The 16,391-nt window shown below is 56.0% G+C and overlaps 1 protein-coding gene across 1 annotated transcript in view; it reads right to left on the reverse strand.

Moving 5' to 3' along the window:
• JAK1 (Janus kinase 1) overlaps positions 1–16,391 on the reverse strand; it is a 48,554-nt gene that overhangs the window by 6,816 nt on the left and 25,347 nt on the right. Inside the window, exons 9-18 of the mRNA XM_008060506.1 lie at positions 15,963–16,086; positions 13,724–13,910; positions 9,000–9,106; positions 6,046–6,189; positions 5,185–5,272; positions 4,043–4,170; positions 3,272–3,407; positions 1,455–1,606; positions 749–899; positions 524–618 (exon numbers count right to left, since the gene is read on the reverse strand). Of these exons, the coding sequence (XP_008058697.1) occupies positions 524–618; positions 749–899; positions 1,455–1,606; positions 3,272–3,407; positions 4,043–4,170; positions 5,185–5,272; positions 6,046–6,189; positions 9,000–9,106; positions 13,724–13,910; positions 15,963–16,086 (1,312 nt within the window). The remainder of the gene's footprint in view (positions 1–523; positions 619–748; positions 900–1,454; positions 1,607–3,271; positions 3,408–4,042; positions 4,171–5,184; positions 5,273–6,045; positions 6,190–8,999; positions 9,107–13,723; positions 13,911–15,962; positions 16,087–16,391) is intronic.

Here is a 16,391-nt window from a genome sequence, read left to right on the forward strand (position 1 = left end):
AACCCTTCAGGGATGGGTGAAGTGGCACGAGCAGACACTCAAGACATGACACCGTCTTTGCGTGATTAACTGAACTACAGAGAATTGGCCTGAAGACACAGATCCCAGTAGCTCCTCTGGCCACACTGACGAGAGACGCCCACGCCAGGTCCACAGAAGCTGATGCTCCACCTCGGCATTCCGTACAGCCAGCCCGTCCCTCTGTTAAAGAGCCTTACAGGCTCTACGTGCCCAGAAAAGTCTGAGATAGACCTTTTTCCATTTCCATCATATCTACACCTGATTCCCCCAACCTTTCATTCTATTCCGTCCGGTAGAGAAAACTCAAGTCTCAGGAGGGACTGACCAGGATCCTATGTGGATTGCAGACAGGGACATGCGTTCTGTCACTGGCTGGGCATGAAACGGAGAAAGACACGATCCCTTGTGAGGAAAGTGGCCCTGAATGCACCAAGTGCTTTCTCGCCCAGCCCTGGACCTAGAACAGGAGCGTGAAGAGGCCCGGGCACGCGGGTGTGCTTGCCTCTCCCAAGTCTCGGATCCTCTTCAGGAAGCGCTTTTCAAAATGCGTGGGATCCACTTCGGCTGCCGGTTTTCTTTCAGAAACAATGTCTGGATCTAACAGAAGAGGAAGGAACACAGATGCAAAAGCCACGACCTGGGACTGTGCGCCCGGCTCCCAGGCCCCCACGGCGCCCAGCCCGCTCTCAAAGTTTTTCCCAGCTCGGCTGCGGCAGTGGCGCCTTACTCTGCTCCTCGAGCTTGTTGATGTCTCTCATGATGGCTCGGAAGAAGGGTCTCTGATTGGGGTCATAGTTCATGCAGCGGGTCATGAGGTCAGCCAGCTCCTTACACGATGGTGTCACTGGCCTGCATCGGCTTTCATAGAATCTCTCTTTCTGTAAAGAAGGGGACACATGGAGGGAATTGAAGGACCCACCAGCCCTCACTCAATCCTACCAACTGCCCAGCTCTTAGGGTGACACTTTCAAATACTTTGGAATCATTACTGTTCTTTTAGTCTGACTCCCTGCCACATCCTGAGGCCCTCAAGGGACAGCAAGGCCTGTGTCTATTTTATTATGAGCCCCCGGCTTTCACCTAGGACAGCACCTGAGACACAGCAGAAAGAGCTCAACAGATGTTTGTGTGTTAATTTTGCTGAATGATAGGCACCTAAAGGTTCAGATAAGTAACACTGTAACATTTGCTGAGCTTGTGTTGTATGCCTGTCATTCAATGTGCATTACTCAGTTACCCCACAGAGCAGGTATGTTATTTATGCCCATTTTGCAGATGCTGAAACTGAGGCTCCGGGAAGTTAAATTACAGCTATGAGGTCACACAGCCAGCGAGCCTGGGAAGAGACTCAACCATGCCCACCTCTTCCCATGGTGCGAGGCTCGTGGGAGTCAGTCCTCCCCCGCCTCGGCCGCTGGGAAGCCAGGGCTCACCTCAATCAGGGTCTTGTCTTTCAGGGGGATCTCGCCGTTGTAGCAGATTTCCCAGAGCGTGGTACCGAAGCTCCACTTGTCGGCAGCCACACTCAGGTTCTTGGAGTCCTCCACACACTCGGGGGCAATCCACGGGATCCGCTCTATGCACTCTGGAAGAGACGACAGCCATTCACAGAGAGGGCCGGGATCTCCTGGGGTGCACATCACGGTTGCAGCTGAGGAACCGCGAGCGAACGAAGAACTGCTGCCAGCAACCAGCAATGTGCCCCCAACACGGACCATGGCCACGAGTCCCGTGGGGGCCTGCTGGCCATGCGGGCTCCCGGCCTCCTGCGGGTGCCTCCGACACTTCAGTCCGGGCAGGGCAGGCAGAAGGCCGGTCCCTCACAGGCTCCCCGGGAGGGCCGTGTGCAGCCGGCTTCCGAAGGAACGGCAAAGCACCCCGGGGCAGGGACTGTCACCCTGGGACAGGAAGAAGAACAAGGGGCCACACGGACAAAGGCTCGAGGAAGAGGAGGCCGGGGGCAGAGGCCAACACTGTCACTCTGCAGTGTCTCGTCAGCTTGATGTTGGTTTTCTTCCATTTGAGGAAAGAACAAGGGAAGAAAGACTGGCTCACAGAAGTCCCGTGTCCCTTTCTCCCAGCTTCCTCTGCAGCTGCTGTTTCTGGCTTCCCACGAGGCCAGTGCCAGCAATCTCAGCAGAAACCCCTGCCACGCCTGCTGGAAATGGCCTGGGCAAGTGAGGCAGCCTCCCCAGAGCAGCCTCCTGGCTCCCGAGGGAGGACCCTGAGCCGAGGCTTCCATACCACGCCCGCTGACCTCCCCAGCCTCCTCATGTTCTCCTTCCAGGCACAGGCACATGTGGGCCGCACCAGGGGAGGATGGCCTGCAGGCACCCTGCAAGGCCCCACCGAAATCCCTGAGTTCACCCTCAGTGCCCAGCTGGGTGCTGTCGCTCTCCAAATCCCCACAGCATTTCATGGGCATCTCTCTGGGGACCCCAGACTTTTCTGCTTATCCCAGAGTTATCTGTGTCTGTGTCTCTGACACTCGCTGAGGAAGAATCCATGACAGATTCAGGGCATTATCAGCCTCAGGACTGTTGGTGACAGGAGGAAGATACCTGTCAAATGGGCACTAAAGGTAGCTTCCCATTCTCCTTCCAAGGAGTACATGACTAGGGTGTCCTTTCTAAGGCTTGTTTTTCATGCTGGTTCCCTCCCAAACTGAGTCCACTCTGGGGTTGCATTACGGATCAAAACTCAGTGAGTTGGTCAGAACTCCGTGCTGAGATGGAGCAGGCCCTGACTGCTCTGACACCAGGCCCTGGACGCGCCGGCATCCCCTCGTGGCCTGCAGGAGGCAGAGCACGGCCTGAGCAGCTCTGGGGTCAACACCTCGGCTCCCAGATCTGCCCCTTCCTCCGGCGCCCACATGCCTCACAACCCAGTGCAAACAGGCCACGCGAGACTACCGCAGTCGCCTGATCAAGTGGACAAGCCTTCCAGATGGCTCACTAACCACAGCGCATTTCCCAAGGAACACGAGCAGGATCCAGAAGGCCCACCTCCCACCTGACAGCTCTCTGACCACGCCCCCGAGGGCCACTCCAGCACTCACACGGGCCCCTTCACTGCAGAGACGACACAGCCTTGGTGAGCTCTGCCTCAGCTCCGCCCTCAGCCCTGTATCCCCAAGCACGCAGCAGGAGCACACACACCTGAAGGTTGACTGCACCCTCCAAAAGGAGATGTCCCCCAGCCCAGCCCTTCCCGCCACTGGCCTGGCCCCTGGCCGGGGTGGGGGACACACCTTGCCTGGACAGCACAGTGATGGGGATGCCGGGGTCGCTGAGCTTGATGAATGGGCCGCACTCGCTGTCGATGCCCTCGCGGGCCAGGAGCAGGTTTTTCGTGCACACGTTCCCATGGACCAGGTCTTTATCTTCCTGTGGGTGACGAGGGCCAGGTCAGCAGAGCTGCCGCAGGGCCAGCCGCCTCCCTCCCTCCCTCCCACACTCTGTTTCCAGCCCTGGTCCCACAGATCATTTCGCCCTCCTCCCAGCTACAGCCAGACCCGGGCAGCCTGGCTCTCCCAGGCTCTCCCAGTCATCTGTGCGACTCAGGGGCATGACCTAATGTCCCTCGGCCCCGGTTCCCTCATTGGTGAAACCGGAGCAACAGCAGAGCATGTCTCCTAGGGCTCTGAGAGGATTAGACCGATCAAAAGCCATGAAACACAGGAACAGCTGACCCGTGGTACGCACAAGATACACACGAGCGACTGCGATTCCCTTGGCAAAGACCGCACTGCTTCTGCTCCCTTCATGCACTGCAACAGAGGCCACACCGCTCTGTGCTAACGTTTCCCTCTAAACAGGATTGATAAGGGAGCACGGGGAACAGCCCAAGTGGCATTTTCACTAAGCACCAGGCACACCTGTGTTCAGCCACAGAGCCGCCCCAAGAACCCGGGAACAGGCCTCCCAGCTGCTGGCCCAGCCCCTCTTTCCTGCCACCCCTACTGGGATACTCTGGTTTCCAGCGGGGATCACCGCCGACCATTGTGGCAGAACATTCTCACCAAGTAGCTCAGGGCGCTGGCCAGCTGTTTGGCAACCTTGAACTTCCACGGAGTGGTGAGGACGTCACTCTTCCGGTGCATGAAGAGGTCCAGGGGGCCCCCTTCCACGAACTCTTCTACCATGATATCTGCAGGCACAAACACAGCCGCACCCGGAGCCTCCCGTCTGTCTGGGCAGTGCTTTCCCTCATCCCCTCGCGAGAATCGCGTCAGTGGGCAGGACTCGGCCTCAGAGCACAGACCCTGCGGGAGGTGCCGGCGGCCGGGACGCCAGACGGCCTGGTTCAGGCCCAGGTGCTTCTGCTTCCACTCTGAGTGGCACTGAGCAGGGGACGCCTCTCTGAGCCTCAGCTCCCTCGTCAATGAACGGGACAGCAAGTGCCTAACCGCCCGGAGTCCGGGGAAGGGCTATGCCAGAGGAGGCCTGGAGAGCCTTGGTGACACACGGAATGGGGCTCTGGGGCCGGCCGCCGACACGCCCGCTGCCCCTACTGCACACTGAGACACAGAGGCCAGGCTGCCGACGTGGCAAGGCCTCCCTCTCCACGGGAGTCCCAAGCGAGCACACAGAACTGCCCACAGTACTGGATTTCACAGGGAATAAATCACTTGAGGTTTTAAAAACATTCCTTTTTCCAAATTCATGTGTCAGGAATTCAGAGGCCGAGGCCACCCACCTCAGTCTGCTGCAGCTTTGGCCAAAAGGCCGGGAGCAGCGGTGGCCCAAGGTCCACCCCCCACAGCCCGACAACTGAGCGGCCCAAGCCCGTGCACGGCCAGGATGCGGCTGGTCCACTCAAGGGGCCGGCTCCACGCTGCACAGGGCCCGCCCCAGGCTCGCCGGCCTGAGCTCCCGCCGCGGCCTCTCAGGCCACGACCTCCTCTGACCTCAGCCTCCCGGGTCAGCACAGTGCGGGGCCCGGAGGGGGCAAGAAGGAAAGCGAAAGCAATGAGTGGGAGCCAGATGGGTTTTAGCTCCTCGCCCACCATTAACTCAAGAAAATGACCGGCTCGGCACCTCCATTTGTTCAGTTGCAGAAAGACAGGCCGGAAGCCTGGGTGCAAGGAAGACAGCAGCCCCAGCAGGCATCGCGGCACCCACGCTCTCTGCAGGCCAGCCGCCCTTAAAGGAGAACACTTACTCTCCACGTCCCGGACACAGACGCCATAGAGGTACACGATGTGCTTGTGGGAAACCTGTCTCATCATGCTGGCTGCCTCGAAGAAGGCCTGAGCAGAGCAGGAAAGAGGGATGGCTGGGTCAGCCTCTAGTGGCGAGGCTGACCCTCGAGAGGCTCTGCCGAGGAGGGTCAGTAGATCCAGGAGAGCTCAGCCCTGTCACCACCCTGGGCCGTGAACGTCAGTCCCCCAGCCTCGAGGACCAGAGGCACTGCCGAGCCCTCTCCTCCGGGCCAATCTGCCTGAGATGTGTGACTTACTTAGGAAACCTCACAGGAGGTGGGGGGGTGCTGGCGAGATCAGCCAGCTGACGGTTTGCTCACCGGCTACTCCAGCCCACCCCTCTCTCTTCCTTTAAACTCTGGGAAGCAACAGTACTTGGCACTATGTTGGAATGAAGGGACACCAAGGCAGATTTCTGCTCAAGATGTGGCTTTATCACCCACGTATAGTCTGTGGGATCCCGGCAAGTTGCTTTACTCCTCTGGGATCTGATTTTCCAGATCGTGCCATGAGGGCCACGGACTGCACCAGGAAAACAGAGACCATTCGGCAGTATCCCGGGGCCCACCGCGCTGCCCCTGGGCCTTGAGTCAGGAAACAGGGGCCAGAGCGGGGCAGGCCGAGCGCCAGGGGCTGTTCAACCTCCTCAGTGATTCCACACACAGGACCCGTCTTGGACCAAACTTTAAGAAAGAATTCTGACCAAAAGGCAAGTGTGAAGACCACGAGCCTGACATGAGGGCAACAGTTCTTCCCAACCCCTGTGTCTCCCTGACGGCAGAGACAGGGAAGGACGGAGGGGCCGGGAGGATGACACTTGCCAGAGAGATGTCCCTGTGGCTGGGGTCTAAGACTTTGAGGATCACTTTTATCTTCTTCTCCTCAGAAGTCCCCTCGTCATCCTTGTAGTCCATAAGGGTCCCGGAGTAGATGTGTGTCCTCGTGCCTCTCCCGAGGTGCTCACCCTGAGGGAAGAAGCAGAAGGAGGGCGACCTCTCTGTGTGGCTGCAGTGGATAGTCAGGGTCCGGGGCTGAGTCCTTAAGGGGGCACAGAATGTCCATGGGATGGGGCAGAGGTGGGCAAAGGCAAAAGGACGCCCAGATCTCATAGCCCAGTGCCTTGTCCTTGTCAGCCTCCAAAGGAAACAAGAGACTACTTGGCCAAAACTCTGGGCCATTTTCTGGAGGCCTGGAGACAGTCCTCACACGCCCTAAAGACCTCCTTGTTTTCTGCCTTCAGGAACAGCCTGCTGCCAAAACACAGTCCCGACCTGCCACCACGCTGCACACAGGGCCGTGGATAACCAGGCCAGTCCGACCCAGGCCTCCAGAGGAGGCAGAGAGGAGCCCACAGCTGGGCTGCACAGCATGGGGCTGTATATCCCGGCTCTTCCGCTGGCCGGCCATTTAACCTGGGCCAGTCCTTCATTGTCCTCCATCTCTGCCCACTTTTTGCAAATGGGGATAACAGCGGCACTGATCTCGTAGGGTTATGGCAAGACTCAAACCACAGAATAGGTATAAAGACTCCTGGTATAGACTCTGGCACGTGACGGGCAGAAACCCATCTACCGGGCCGATGTGTTCTGTCTAAAAGCCCTCTAGACCAGGAGGGCGCTACTTCTCACACAGGATCGGTCTATGTCCCACACGCCTGTCCAGTGTGGGTACACGGGCATGCATGCTAAGCTGAGATTGGTGATGTGAATTACACCCTCATTTGCCCTAGCGATCTCATGGAGGGAAGGTGACGTGAAGACAAGGTGAGACTGGAGCGCAGTGCCCTCAGCTTCCTCACACAAGAAAGGGGATAGGACCCCCACGTGAGTGGCAGGGGGACTGAATGAGATGATCTCTGCAAAGCTGGGCACACAGTGATCTGTCTGGCTGCCTCGAAGAAGGGATGGCTCTGCTCATCCTGTTTAAGCCCCAATCATTCTGATTTTTAAATTCTTAATATTTGGAAATCAAAATATTTGATAGATGAAACTTTGGCAATGTCAAGTCATTGACATCAGTCCCACAAAACTTGAAAACTGAAGGTCCATTATCCTATTATTCTAGGGCCCCTTGTAAATGCAGAGAAGAACTATGGCTGATACTTAGGGAATCAGCCCTGTACCCCACAGGAACATACAAAACCGTTAATCAGGTATATTAATTTGCACAAACGCCACCATCTGTCATCTGTCAGAGCAGAATGGTGATACATCCGCCCTGTCTGCTGTATCCTGGCAAGGGCCTGACTATTCATTAAAGCTGCATCTGTTCTAAACAATCCATCAAGGTTACGGGAAGTGGAATTCCCAGAACAGCCCATAAAAGCCATACGCTTTCAGCATAATTGCTCTTCCCCAGAAGGGTCACTCACTCCATGGTCAGGTCACGGCACCACAGACAGGATTCCACAGCAGCCCATAGAGGCCCGCTTAGCCCCTTCAGCCCCCTTCCATGTAGTTCTGGCTGACTCTGCCCAGCTCCCTGCTACCCACCCTCTGGGACTCTGTTCTGATGCCACCTCCCCCCGGAAGCCATCTCTGTCCTCCCAAGGCATCCTGCAGAACTTCCCGGCATCAGGACTTGTCTCTTGCTCACGTGATTCCCTCCCTCAGAGAACAGGAGTCTGCTTCTCCCTTCGACTGACAGACTGCTTTGGACTGCAGTTGTGCCTGGCACTGCAAATGCTCCATCACTGTGGCTAACTGGGTGTGCACGGTGTGGAGAATGGGGGTCACCTGCTCAGAGGCTGAAGGGGAGGGAAAGAGGCAGGCCTTGAGGCCCGTGTCCACTTCTACACAGAAAAGAGCCTGGAAGCGCAGCTCTGGTGATCTTCATCTGAGGACACATACCTCTGACGCCACCAGAGGGAGAGAGAGCAACAAGCACAGGCCCTCAGAGAAGAAATTTCCCATAATGGAAGTGAGGTGGCCGCAGTCGTGGACATCCACACCCTCAAACCCTCCCCAGCAACCTCACGGGCTCACTTACGGAGGCGAGCGTCCCCACTTCCTGCCACCCTCCCTAAGCCCCTCCTCAGGTGTGGGCCCACGATTCGCCCGCCAACACCCCCAAGGTGCTGCGCTCACCCAGGTGGCAGGAGGCCCTGTGTAGTTTCTTATCTCCAAGCCTGCTGGCATGCTGTCTCCCTGACATCCCCCGTGTGTGGCTCTACGTAAGGGGGCTACGGAGGGGCCCCGAGCCTCACAGGGCAGCTACAAGGGAAATTCAGGGCGCCTCCAGCTGTCGATCCTGGGCTGAAGGCCTCCACAGGTGGGATGCCAGTCTGAGCCCCAAGAGGGATCTGTTTCTGGGGAGAGTTCTTTTCCTTCAGGCCTATACTGTGCACGTCTGCCTGTCCCCTCCCTGTGTCCTTTGCTCCCCAGCTCCGCTCCTTCTGGAAGTGCCATCAGCAATGGCCAGACTGAGCCCCAGAAGTGCCCCGGCACACAACCCCCTGTGGGAGTGAGAGGTGAATACCTGGCTCCCTGTGGACACTCGCCCCCTGCCACCCATAGCGCTCCCTTCCACCGGGAGGACCCGCAACCCCGAGTAACCCACGGAGCCGACTGATCTACTCCCCTCCAAATGTGTCTCTGAGGAGCATCGGCAAGGCCAGGCAGGACGATGGAGGCTTTCAGTGAACGGCTTTCACTGGGAAAGGAAGGTCTCTTGCTCTTCCTCCAGTAGCATCTCCCCAGAGGCAGACTTCATGCCCTAAATTCCCAGGCTGCTCCACCATGGAGAGGCCGGGCCAAATCCCACAGCGATGACTCACCTGCACAATGTCCTTCTTGAGGATCCGATCGAAACTCAGTTGGCTCATGGGGTAGACGGGCTGCCACTCCTGGGCTTTCTTGGTAGCCACCAGCAGGTTGGAGATTTCTGCAGAAGAGATTGGAAAAGTCTGAGCCCAGCGCCAGAGGTCCGAGATCCCAGCCAGCCAACGTCCGCCAAGCCAGGGGCGTGTGGAACGCTTGTGTGTGCCCTCGCTGGTTCAGGTGTTCAACAGATGCTTGTTGGGTAAATACTTGGTTCCTGCCATCTAGGAGCTCACAGGCTAATGACAGAGCAACGCGTGTCAAATCAGTAACCCGACAAATGGAAAGCGACAGTCTGTCCAGCTGCTCTGAAGGACAGGTGCATGGTGCCCCAAGGTCAGCACAGCAGGATCTGTCCAGGTGAGAGAGGTCAGGGACGGTTTCCCTAAGGAAATGAAACTTTAAAACCAAAGAATGAAAACTACAAGAAGTCAGGGGCTGCGTCTATCGTATTTTCTGTTTCACCTCCACAGGCTGGTAGATAGCAGGCACTCAAAAAGTGTTTGCTACGTGTATGAATGAATGATGAGAGTGTATCTGAAGAATGAGACCTGAGGAGGAGGAAGCGGCAGTGCCCTGGGGTTTGGGCGTGATGGGAACCAGGGAGAAGACAAACAACAAACACTGGCTCTGAGCCAGAAGAGCAGGGCAGGTGACCCAGAAAGAGGGTCCTTTCACAACCTCCTAGGCCCAGCAGTGCCCAAAACCGAGGAGGCATTTACCAAATGTCCCCTGAAAGCACAGGTTACAAGTGGACCATCCCCAAGATTCTACAGTGCAAACAGCAAGCTCATTACAAAATCTGCCGGGCCAAGAAATCTATAATCCCCAGAAACCGCCCATCCCCTCCCCCCCACACACAGAGCCACCGAAAGCCATGAGGTTATCATGGAGGAAGAAGGGATCTTTCAGAGTCAGACAGGAACGAAAGGTTTTTAATGAATATTCAGTGTGTTTTTAACGAAGCAGGAATATGAGGGAAATGACAACCGAGAGATGCTTTTCTCGTCCCTTCTTTCCTGCCCTGGAAAACAGCAACGTGTGAGGGGAGAAAACGTGGCCTTTCAGGTCCTGGTTCTTGGATTCCAACCGAAAAGGCTCCTGGGAGACCAGTGAGAACAGCCCGGCGACCATGGAGGCCGCCCGCACGTGCCACCAGGGGGCAGCAGCTGCTGGTGCCGGTCTGCAGAAGGCCACGCCTTGGGCCGCAGGACGGCCTCTCTGACCCTCACCACCCTTGGGGGCGGGACTCGCTCTTCCTCTTCAACTTATTTTGAGCCCACACGCTCAGCTTTCTCTGCGCAGCCCCTGTTCCAAGAGCCTGACACGCACCAACTCCTTGCCTTCATGATAATCCTACGAAGTACACAGTATTCTAATCTTTTATTGATCAGAAAACAGAGACTCAGGGAGATTAGATGATTTGCCCGAGGTCAGGCCGTTGTCACCTTAGGACACACACTGAAGTCAGAGATGGCTCTGGCCTCACCTTCCCACGACAACCCTGACCCTTGCCACAACCCTGACCCTTGCCGGCAAAAGGCACACACCAGGGTGCCAGAAGCAGGCTTCAGGTAGAGGCTCCCTGGGCGCTCAGAGCCTCAGCACTCTTTTTTCCAGAGGCCACCCGCTCCATGTTCCTGACTCCACCCTGTTACCTGGGTAAAACCAGAGGCCAACAGGCAACGCAGGGCTGGCGGGAGGGAGGCAAGGCATCGAGATAGGGCCAGTTGCCTGGTGTCCACAGGGAAGAGGTCAGGCAGGGGAGCCACTGAGACGTCAGAGAGGCAGATGCAGGGGACCGTTTCAGGACTATCTGCATGGCGCTTCAGGGACTGTGGCTCTGGGGTCAATGGTGTGAATGGGGGAAGCCACTTCCCCTCCATGAACCTGTTTTTCTCACTAGAAAGATGGGGGTAACCTCAGTGTCCCTCATCAGGTTACCATGCAGGATGGAGAGAAAGCAAGGCAGTGCTGCCCTCAGTGCTGGTGTGGAGGAAATGCCCCGTAACCAGTAGCTGTTATATAACCGGTGAGTCTTCACTGTTATCATCCTTGCTATTATCCCCAGAGTCCTTGAGCCCTGGGTAGTGGACTGCAGGAGGCCTCAGTGTCGGAGCCAAAGGGCAAAGGAAACAAGCTCAAGCTGCCCACACAGGCGAGGGTGTTGAGGGTTGACAGAGAGCAGGCCGCATGCAGCTTCTAGCACAGCCACCTTCGAACTGGCAGACAGCAGCAGGGCTGGACACAGGGCCTTGGCAGGGTTTTGCTCAGCTGTCACCCCACTCTGAGTAGCCTCTTGCTTTTTCACTTTGCTTTTCATTTTTCCCATGAGGGTTTTTTGGGTGCGTTTTCAAGTGAAAAACCCAGATCGCGGTCTGGCTATCTGAGCCTGGTGGTCAGGAGGGCAGAGGAGCCAATCACCCGACGTGGCAGCCAAATGCCCAGGATCCCACCACTTCTCTGACTTGCAGGTGGCAGAGGGAGACAGAGGGCGTCGGGCACCCCAGGCAAGGGCACCTCACACACAGGCCTACCCCTGCTCTGCCAAGGTCAGGAGAACCGGCCCGTGCCCTGGCGTCTCAGGGTGACAGCTGCGCCTTTGCAAAGACAGCCTGATGGAAAGGGAAAATTGCCGGACTTAGCCTCAGACAATGTGAGTTCAAATCCCCGCACTTCCCCTACTAAGTGACCTTAAGCAAGTACAACGGGGACAAAGACATACTCCTAGCTGTTCTGAGGATTGAATGACTTAAACCATAAAAGATCTCTAAACAGAGTCTGTCAGATTCTAAGCATTACTCACATGGCAGAAGCCACTATCATTATTACTATTATTTACTGCTGCTGTTGTTATACCAACTAAAGATGCTACTACTAGCTGTGTGGCCTTGAGCAAATCACTTAACATCTCTGAGTCTCAATTTCCTCCCCTTGATAAACAGCTACAAAGAGCTACTGAGCAGAAGGAAGAAATGGAGTGAGCATGGCAGTCACTGCCACAATGTTTCCCTCAACAGGCATCATGGAAGGGCTGTTCTGTGCAGAGGAACTGTCTTTTCCTGAGTCACAGAACAGTGAGTACAATCCAGCTCTGGGCTCAAGAGTCCACAGTCAAGTGGAAAGGGCAGCACTAAACACTCAGCACAGTTTCAGGAGCCTTGACAGGGTTCGACTCAACTCCTTTGGGTAAACATGGTCGTTGGGCTGTAAGGTTTTCACTCGCTCTGAGGTCTTGCAGCCAAGTAGCAGACGTGTTTTTACCTTTGCGGAAAATCTTCAAGCATGAAAACAAAGACTGCAGTTATTCTCTGGGGTTGGCAGGAAACCCTATCTGATCAACAAGAACACAAGTCCTTCCTCTTTCAGCAAGTTCATGACGAGCCCCTCACTGAGAGAGTGAAAAGTGATTCAAACATCAAGAGCCCAGGCCCCTTTCCATCCTGGTGTTGCTTCCTCTGCCCACACTGGCGTGAAGATTCACGGACGCGTTCCTTAGAAGAACGAGTGTGTCTCAGACACAGCGACTCCTTGGAGTCTCTTCCTCGGACACTTACTGGGGTCTCCGGCACAATCGTGCCGCCCCTTCTTTGAGGCCCAACCCCCTCTAAGGGAAGGATCTGACACAAGCAGGCAGCCTCTTGAAGGGAAAGAACGTCAGCAATCCAACATTCGGGAGATCTGGCATTCGGGTTAGACCTGGCGCTCCAAGCCCTCTTTGACCTTGACCTTCTGTGAGACCCACTTCACATTTCTGGGCCTCTGTTTTCTCATCTACAAAATGAGGCACTGGCCATGTGACCCCACCTGTCCCTCCAGTTCTCCCATTCTGAGATACGATCGCTCCACCCGCAGGACCTCAGTGACAATGCTCACGGGCCCCTCGCCCCTTATCCTCCCGTGGCCCCCATGCCTTCAGTTCAAAGTCCCAGCTCGCGGTCACGGCCCCCGTGGTACAACTCCACACCCAGCCTTGCCTTCCCCTGCCTCCGCCTCCGCCTCCACCCCGCTCGGGCCTGCCGTGCCGTGGCTCTGCCAGGATGCCCCAACGGCAACCTCCTGCTCGCGCTCCAACACTTGGCAGAAGAGCTGCCTCCTCCGCGCAGCCTCCTATGCCAGGCGACTTGGAGGTTTGGACCGCTCCTTTCTTTCGACCCAGGGTTTGGAGTGCATGTGTCGGTTAAAACACCCATCACAGACTGCAGTGACCTTGTGTGCCTGGAATGTTTTCTGCCTTAGACTGGAAACCCTCAGAGAGCAGGGTCTGGATCTTAAGCACTGCTGATTCTTTGTGTCTAGCGTAGTTCTTGGCCCACATTAGACGTACTGGGAATGTTTCTTAGATCGATCAACCAATGACTGAGGACAGAGGAGCTCTCAAGACATTTCATCTTAAAGAACGCCTTAGCTTTCTGCTTACTAATCCTGAACATGCCTCTTCCTGCAGCCTGAGACCCTGAGAAGAGGTGTGTGTCTTTTTTACAGACACTGCTGATGTCCAAAGGGTGGGATTTGAGGTGGGGGCAGGGTTGCCATAGCTCAATGAAAAACACCTAAAAACAGTGGGCCGGGGCAACTGGGTTTAAGCCAGCTGGTGCGTCTCTGCCAGTCTGGGCTTGGCGGCTTCCAGGGGGCGAGGGGCACCGCGGAGGGGACGCGGCGCTCGGGGGCAGAGACTGACCTCGGGGCTTGGGCTGGCAGCAGCGCTTCAGCACGAAGCTGATGTTGTCCGTGCGCAGGATCTGCTTCTTGAGGTGGCCCATGAGTTCTCCCAAGCTGGGGAAGCTGCGGTCGGAGCCATGCAGGCTGTAGCGGCCCTTCTGCACCTCGATCTGGAAGTTCTTGAACTGCTTCTGGCCACCCTGCACCTGCCATTCGAGAAATGTCCAGAAACCACTTGTTTAAAACACGGTCAGGCAGATGTACCAGGGGCTAGGGGAAGCTGGGTAGAACGTGTACAGAAATTCTGCACAAACTTTGTAACATGTCCATAAACCTAAGATCATTCAAAAGTAAAAAAAGCTGATCATCCATAAATAAGCCAACTAACAAATAAATAATAAGAGGGGGTACAGGAGAAGGCACTCCTAAAAGGGAGCCAACACCACAGCATATAGAGTAGTTATTCCCGCAGACGCATTACCTGGTTCTTGCCCTGTGAGAGGAAGTTCATGACCACACCACCCTCACAGGGCTGTTATTACAACTATAGGACATGATGCACTGAAAAACTCAGCGCTTCACAAAGACAAGTAAACAGGCATAAAGTAATGATTACGACAGCAACATGTGCCCGGGAACTCCCTCGAATGGAGCTCTTCCTGGCCACGTGTCTGTCAAGCAGGCGGCACTAGGAGCTGGCACTTGGCCATGCGGTCCTGGCTCGGGCCTCGGTGGTGCCACAGAAAGGAGGAGGTAGAACAAGTCTTCCCCATGGGCTCTTTTTGTACAGAGTAAAGTATTTTGGCGGCTAAGAATGAGGGCCACTGAGGTGGAAGGATCGCCCAAGCCCAGCAGGTCGAGGCTGAGGTGGCTGTGAGCATGCCACTGCACTCTAGTCCGGGCAACAGAGAGAGACTTCGACTCAAAAAAAAAAGAATGAGGGTCAGAAAGACCTACCTAAGATGTAAACTAGGACAGGATATTTTTTTTAAAAAAGCCCTCAGTTACTTCATCTGTATGGTGGGATATTATCACCACCTAATTCCTGTGGCTGTTATAAGGCTTAAACAAGAACAAGTCGGTAAGTGTCGGGTGAGCTACCATAAGCTGTAGGCATCGTCCTTCTGCGACTGCTATCTCCCAGGTGAACTGACATGAGCGGGCTGCGCTACTGAGTCACAGACACTCCTGGCACCGCACAAGTCAACTCCACCTCAGAAGGAAGCCGGGTTGCCTCATGCAGCCCTCCCTCTCAGAAACACTGCACTTCCTCCTGAGAACAGTGCGTAAAGGGCACGCGCATCCTGTGAGGGCAACAGGCTGACCAGCTCTGTGCCAGCGAGCCCGATTGGCCCGAGGCCAGTGTTCAGGAAGGCCTGCAGGTGGGCAGTGATGTTGCTGCATGGCCTCACCCGGGATACCTGGCGGCGTGGGCTTCCTTTCGCCTTTCCTTGTCCCACCCCTGACTGAGTCCGGCTCCCAGGGCTCTAGTACCTTACCTTCCTGTGTCTGACTTCCACCCCAAAGCCCCCTCATTACCCCCAATTCTCCTAGTTCATGCCAAGCCTGTGTTCGGTTTGACTAATTTGTAAAATTCACTGTCTTTAAACCTATTCAGCTTCATATTTTTTAAAAATTACACGAATAACAGGGGTAGGTATGGCCTAGGGAGGCCAAGTTAGTCATCCTGGCTTGTATCTCAGCCTTCAGGCTTCTCTCCCATCATTCCCAGCTCCAGCTGCACTTGACTCCCTAACAGACATCTCCATCCACGGCCGCAATGTGGGGGGCAATTGGTCTGTGGAGGTGTCTGAAGCTATTTAGAAAACTCGGTCATGCCATGTTGAGGAGGTGGCATTTGCGTCACTGGTTTGTGCCAGTGAATGTGACTGACAGACGCAGCTTTGGGCCTGCGATGATCTTGGTGCTGAATCTGGAACAAACCACTCTAAGTGATTGCATTAAACTTCGCGTGTGTTTGGTGAGAATTGGTCTTTGGTCATATTCTATCATCCAGAGCCATGGTGGACCCCTGCCATGGGCCACCGGGGGAAAGGATACAAGAGTCTGACTGCCTGGGAGCAGTCATCTTGAGACCCTTGGGTGCCCCTGAACACCCTCCCAGGGATTTTTCAGAGACCCAGGCATTTCTTCCCCACACCCCCACGAAGGCTGGTTCTCTGCAGCGGCTCCTGGACCAGGCTGCACCGGGCCCCTCGCAGGCGCAGGATTTGGTCCAAGCCAGTGTCCAGACTGACCTCAGACTTTTCAAAGCAGGTGACGGTCATGAGGATGTTGTCAAAGTCGGTGCAGCTCCACCTCAGCACATACATACCCTCTTCGCTGCCCTCCTGCCGCAGTTTATTGATGGCGTATTCTGTGCTACAGGGAGGAGACAGAGGGAGAAAGAGCTCACCCACACGGCACCAGAGCGTCTGGACAGCCACCTCCCTGAGTTCCTCAAGTCCTGTGGCCCCCACGTCATCTGCCCAGGACCTGGAAGTCCTCTCTGATAGGGCATGTGAGGCAAGGGAAGTCCTGCACAGCCTTGGAGCAGACAGTCTCCGAGGCCGAGTCGAGGACTCAGGCTACCGCCCTGGACACTGGCCCCGTGGGTCCCCAGGCTCCCCACAGAGGCCATCTCCAGCTCCAGCCAGCAGAACCTCCCCCCAGGCTGGTGGGGAGGA

This window comes from Carlito syrichta, unplaced genomic scaffold (assembly GCF_000164805.1).
Source record: "Carlito syrichta isolate Samal-C Ts95f unplaced genomic scaffold, Tarsius_syrichta-2.0.1 Scaffold304635, whole genome shotgun sequence".
Lineage (NCBI taxonomy): Eukaryota > Metazoa > Chordata > Mammalia > Primates > Tarsiidae > Carlito > Carlito syrichta.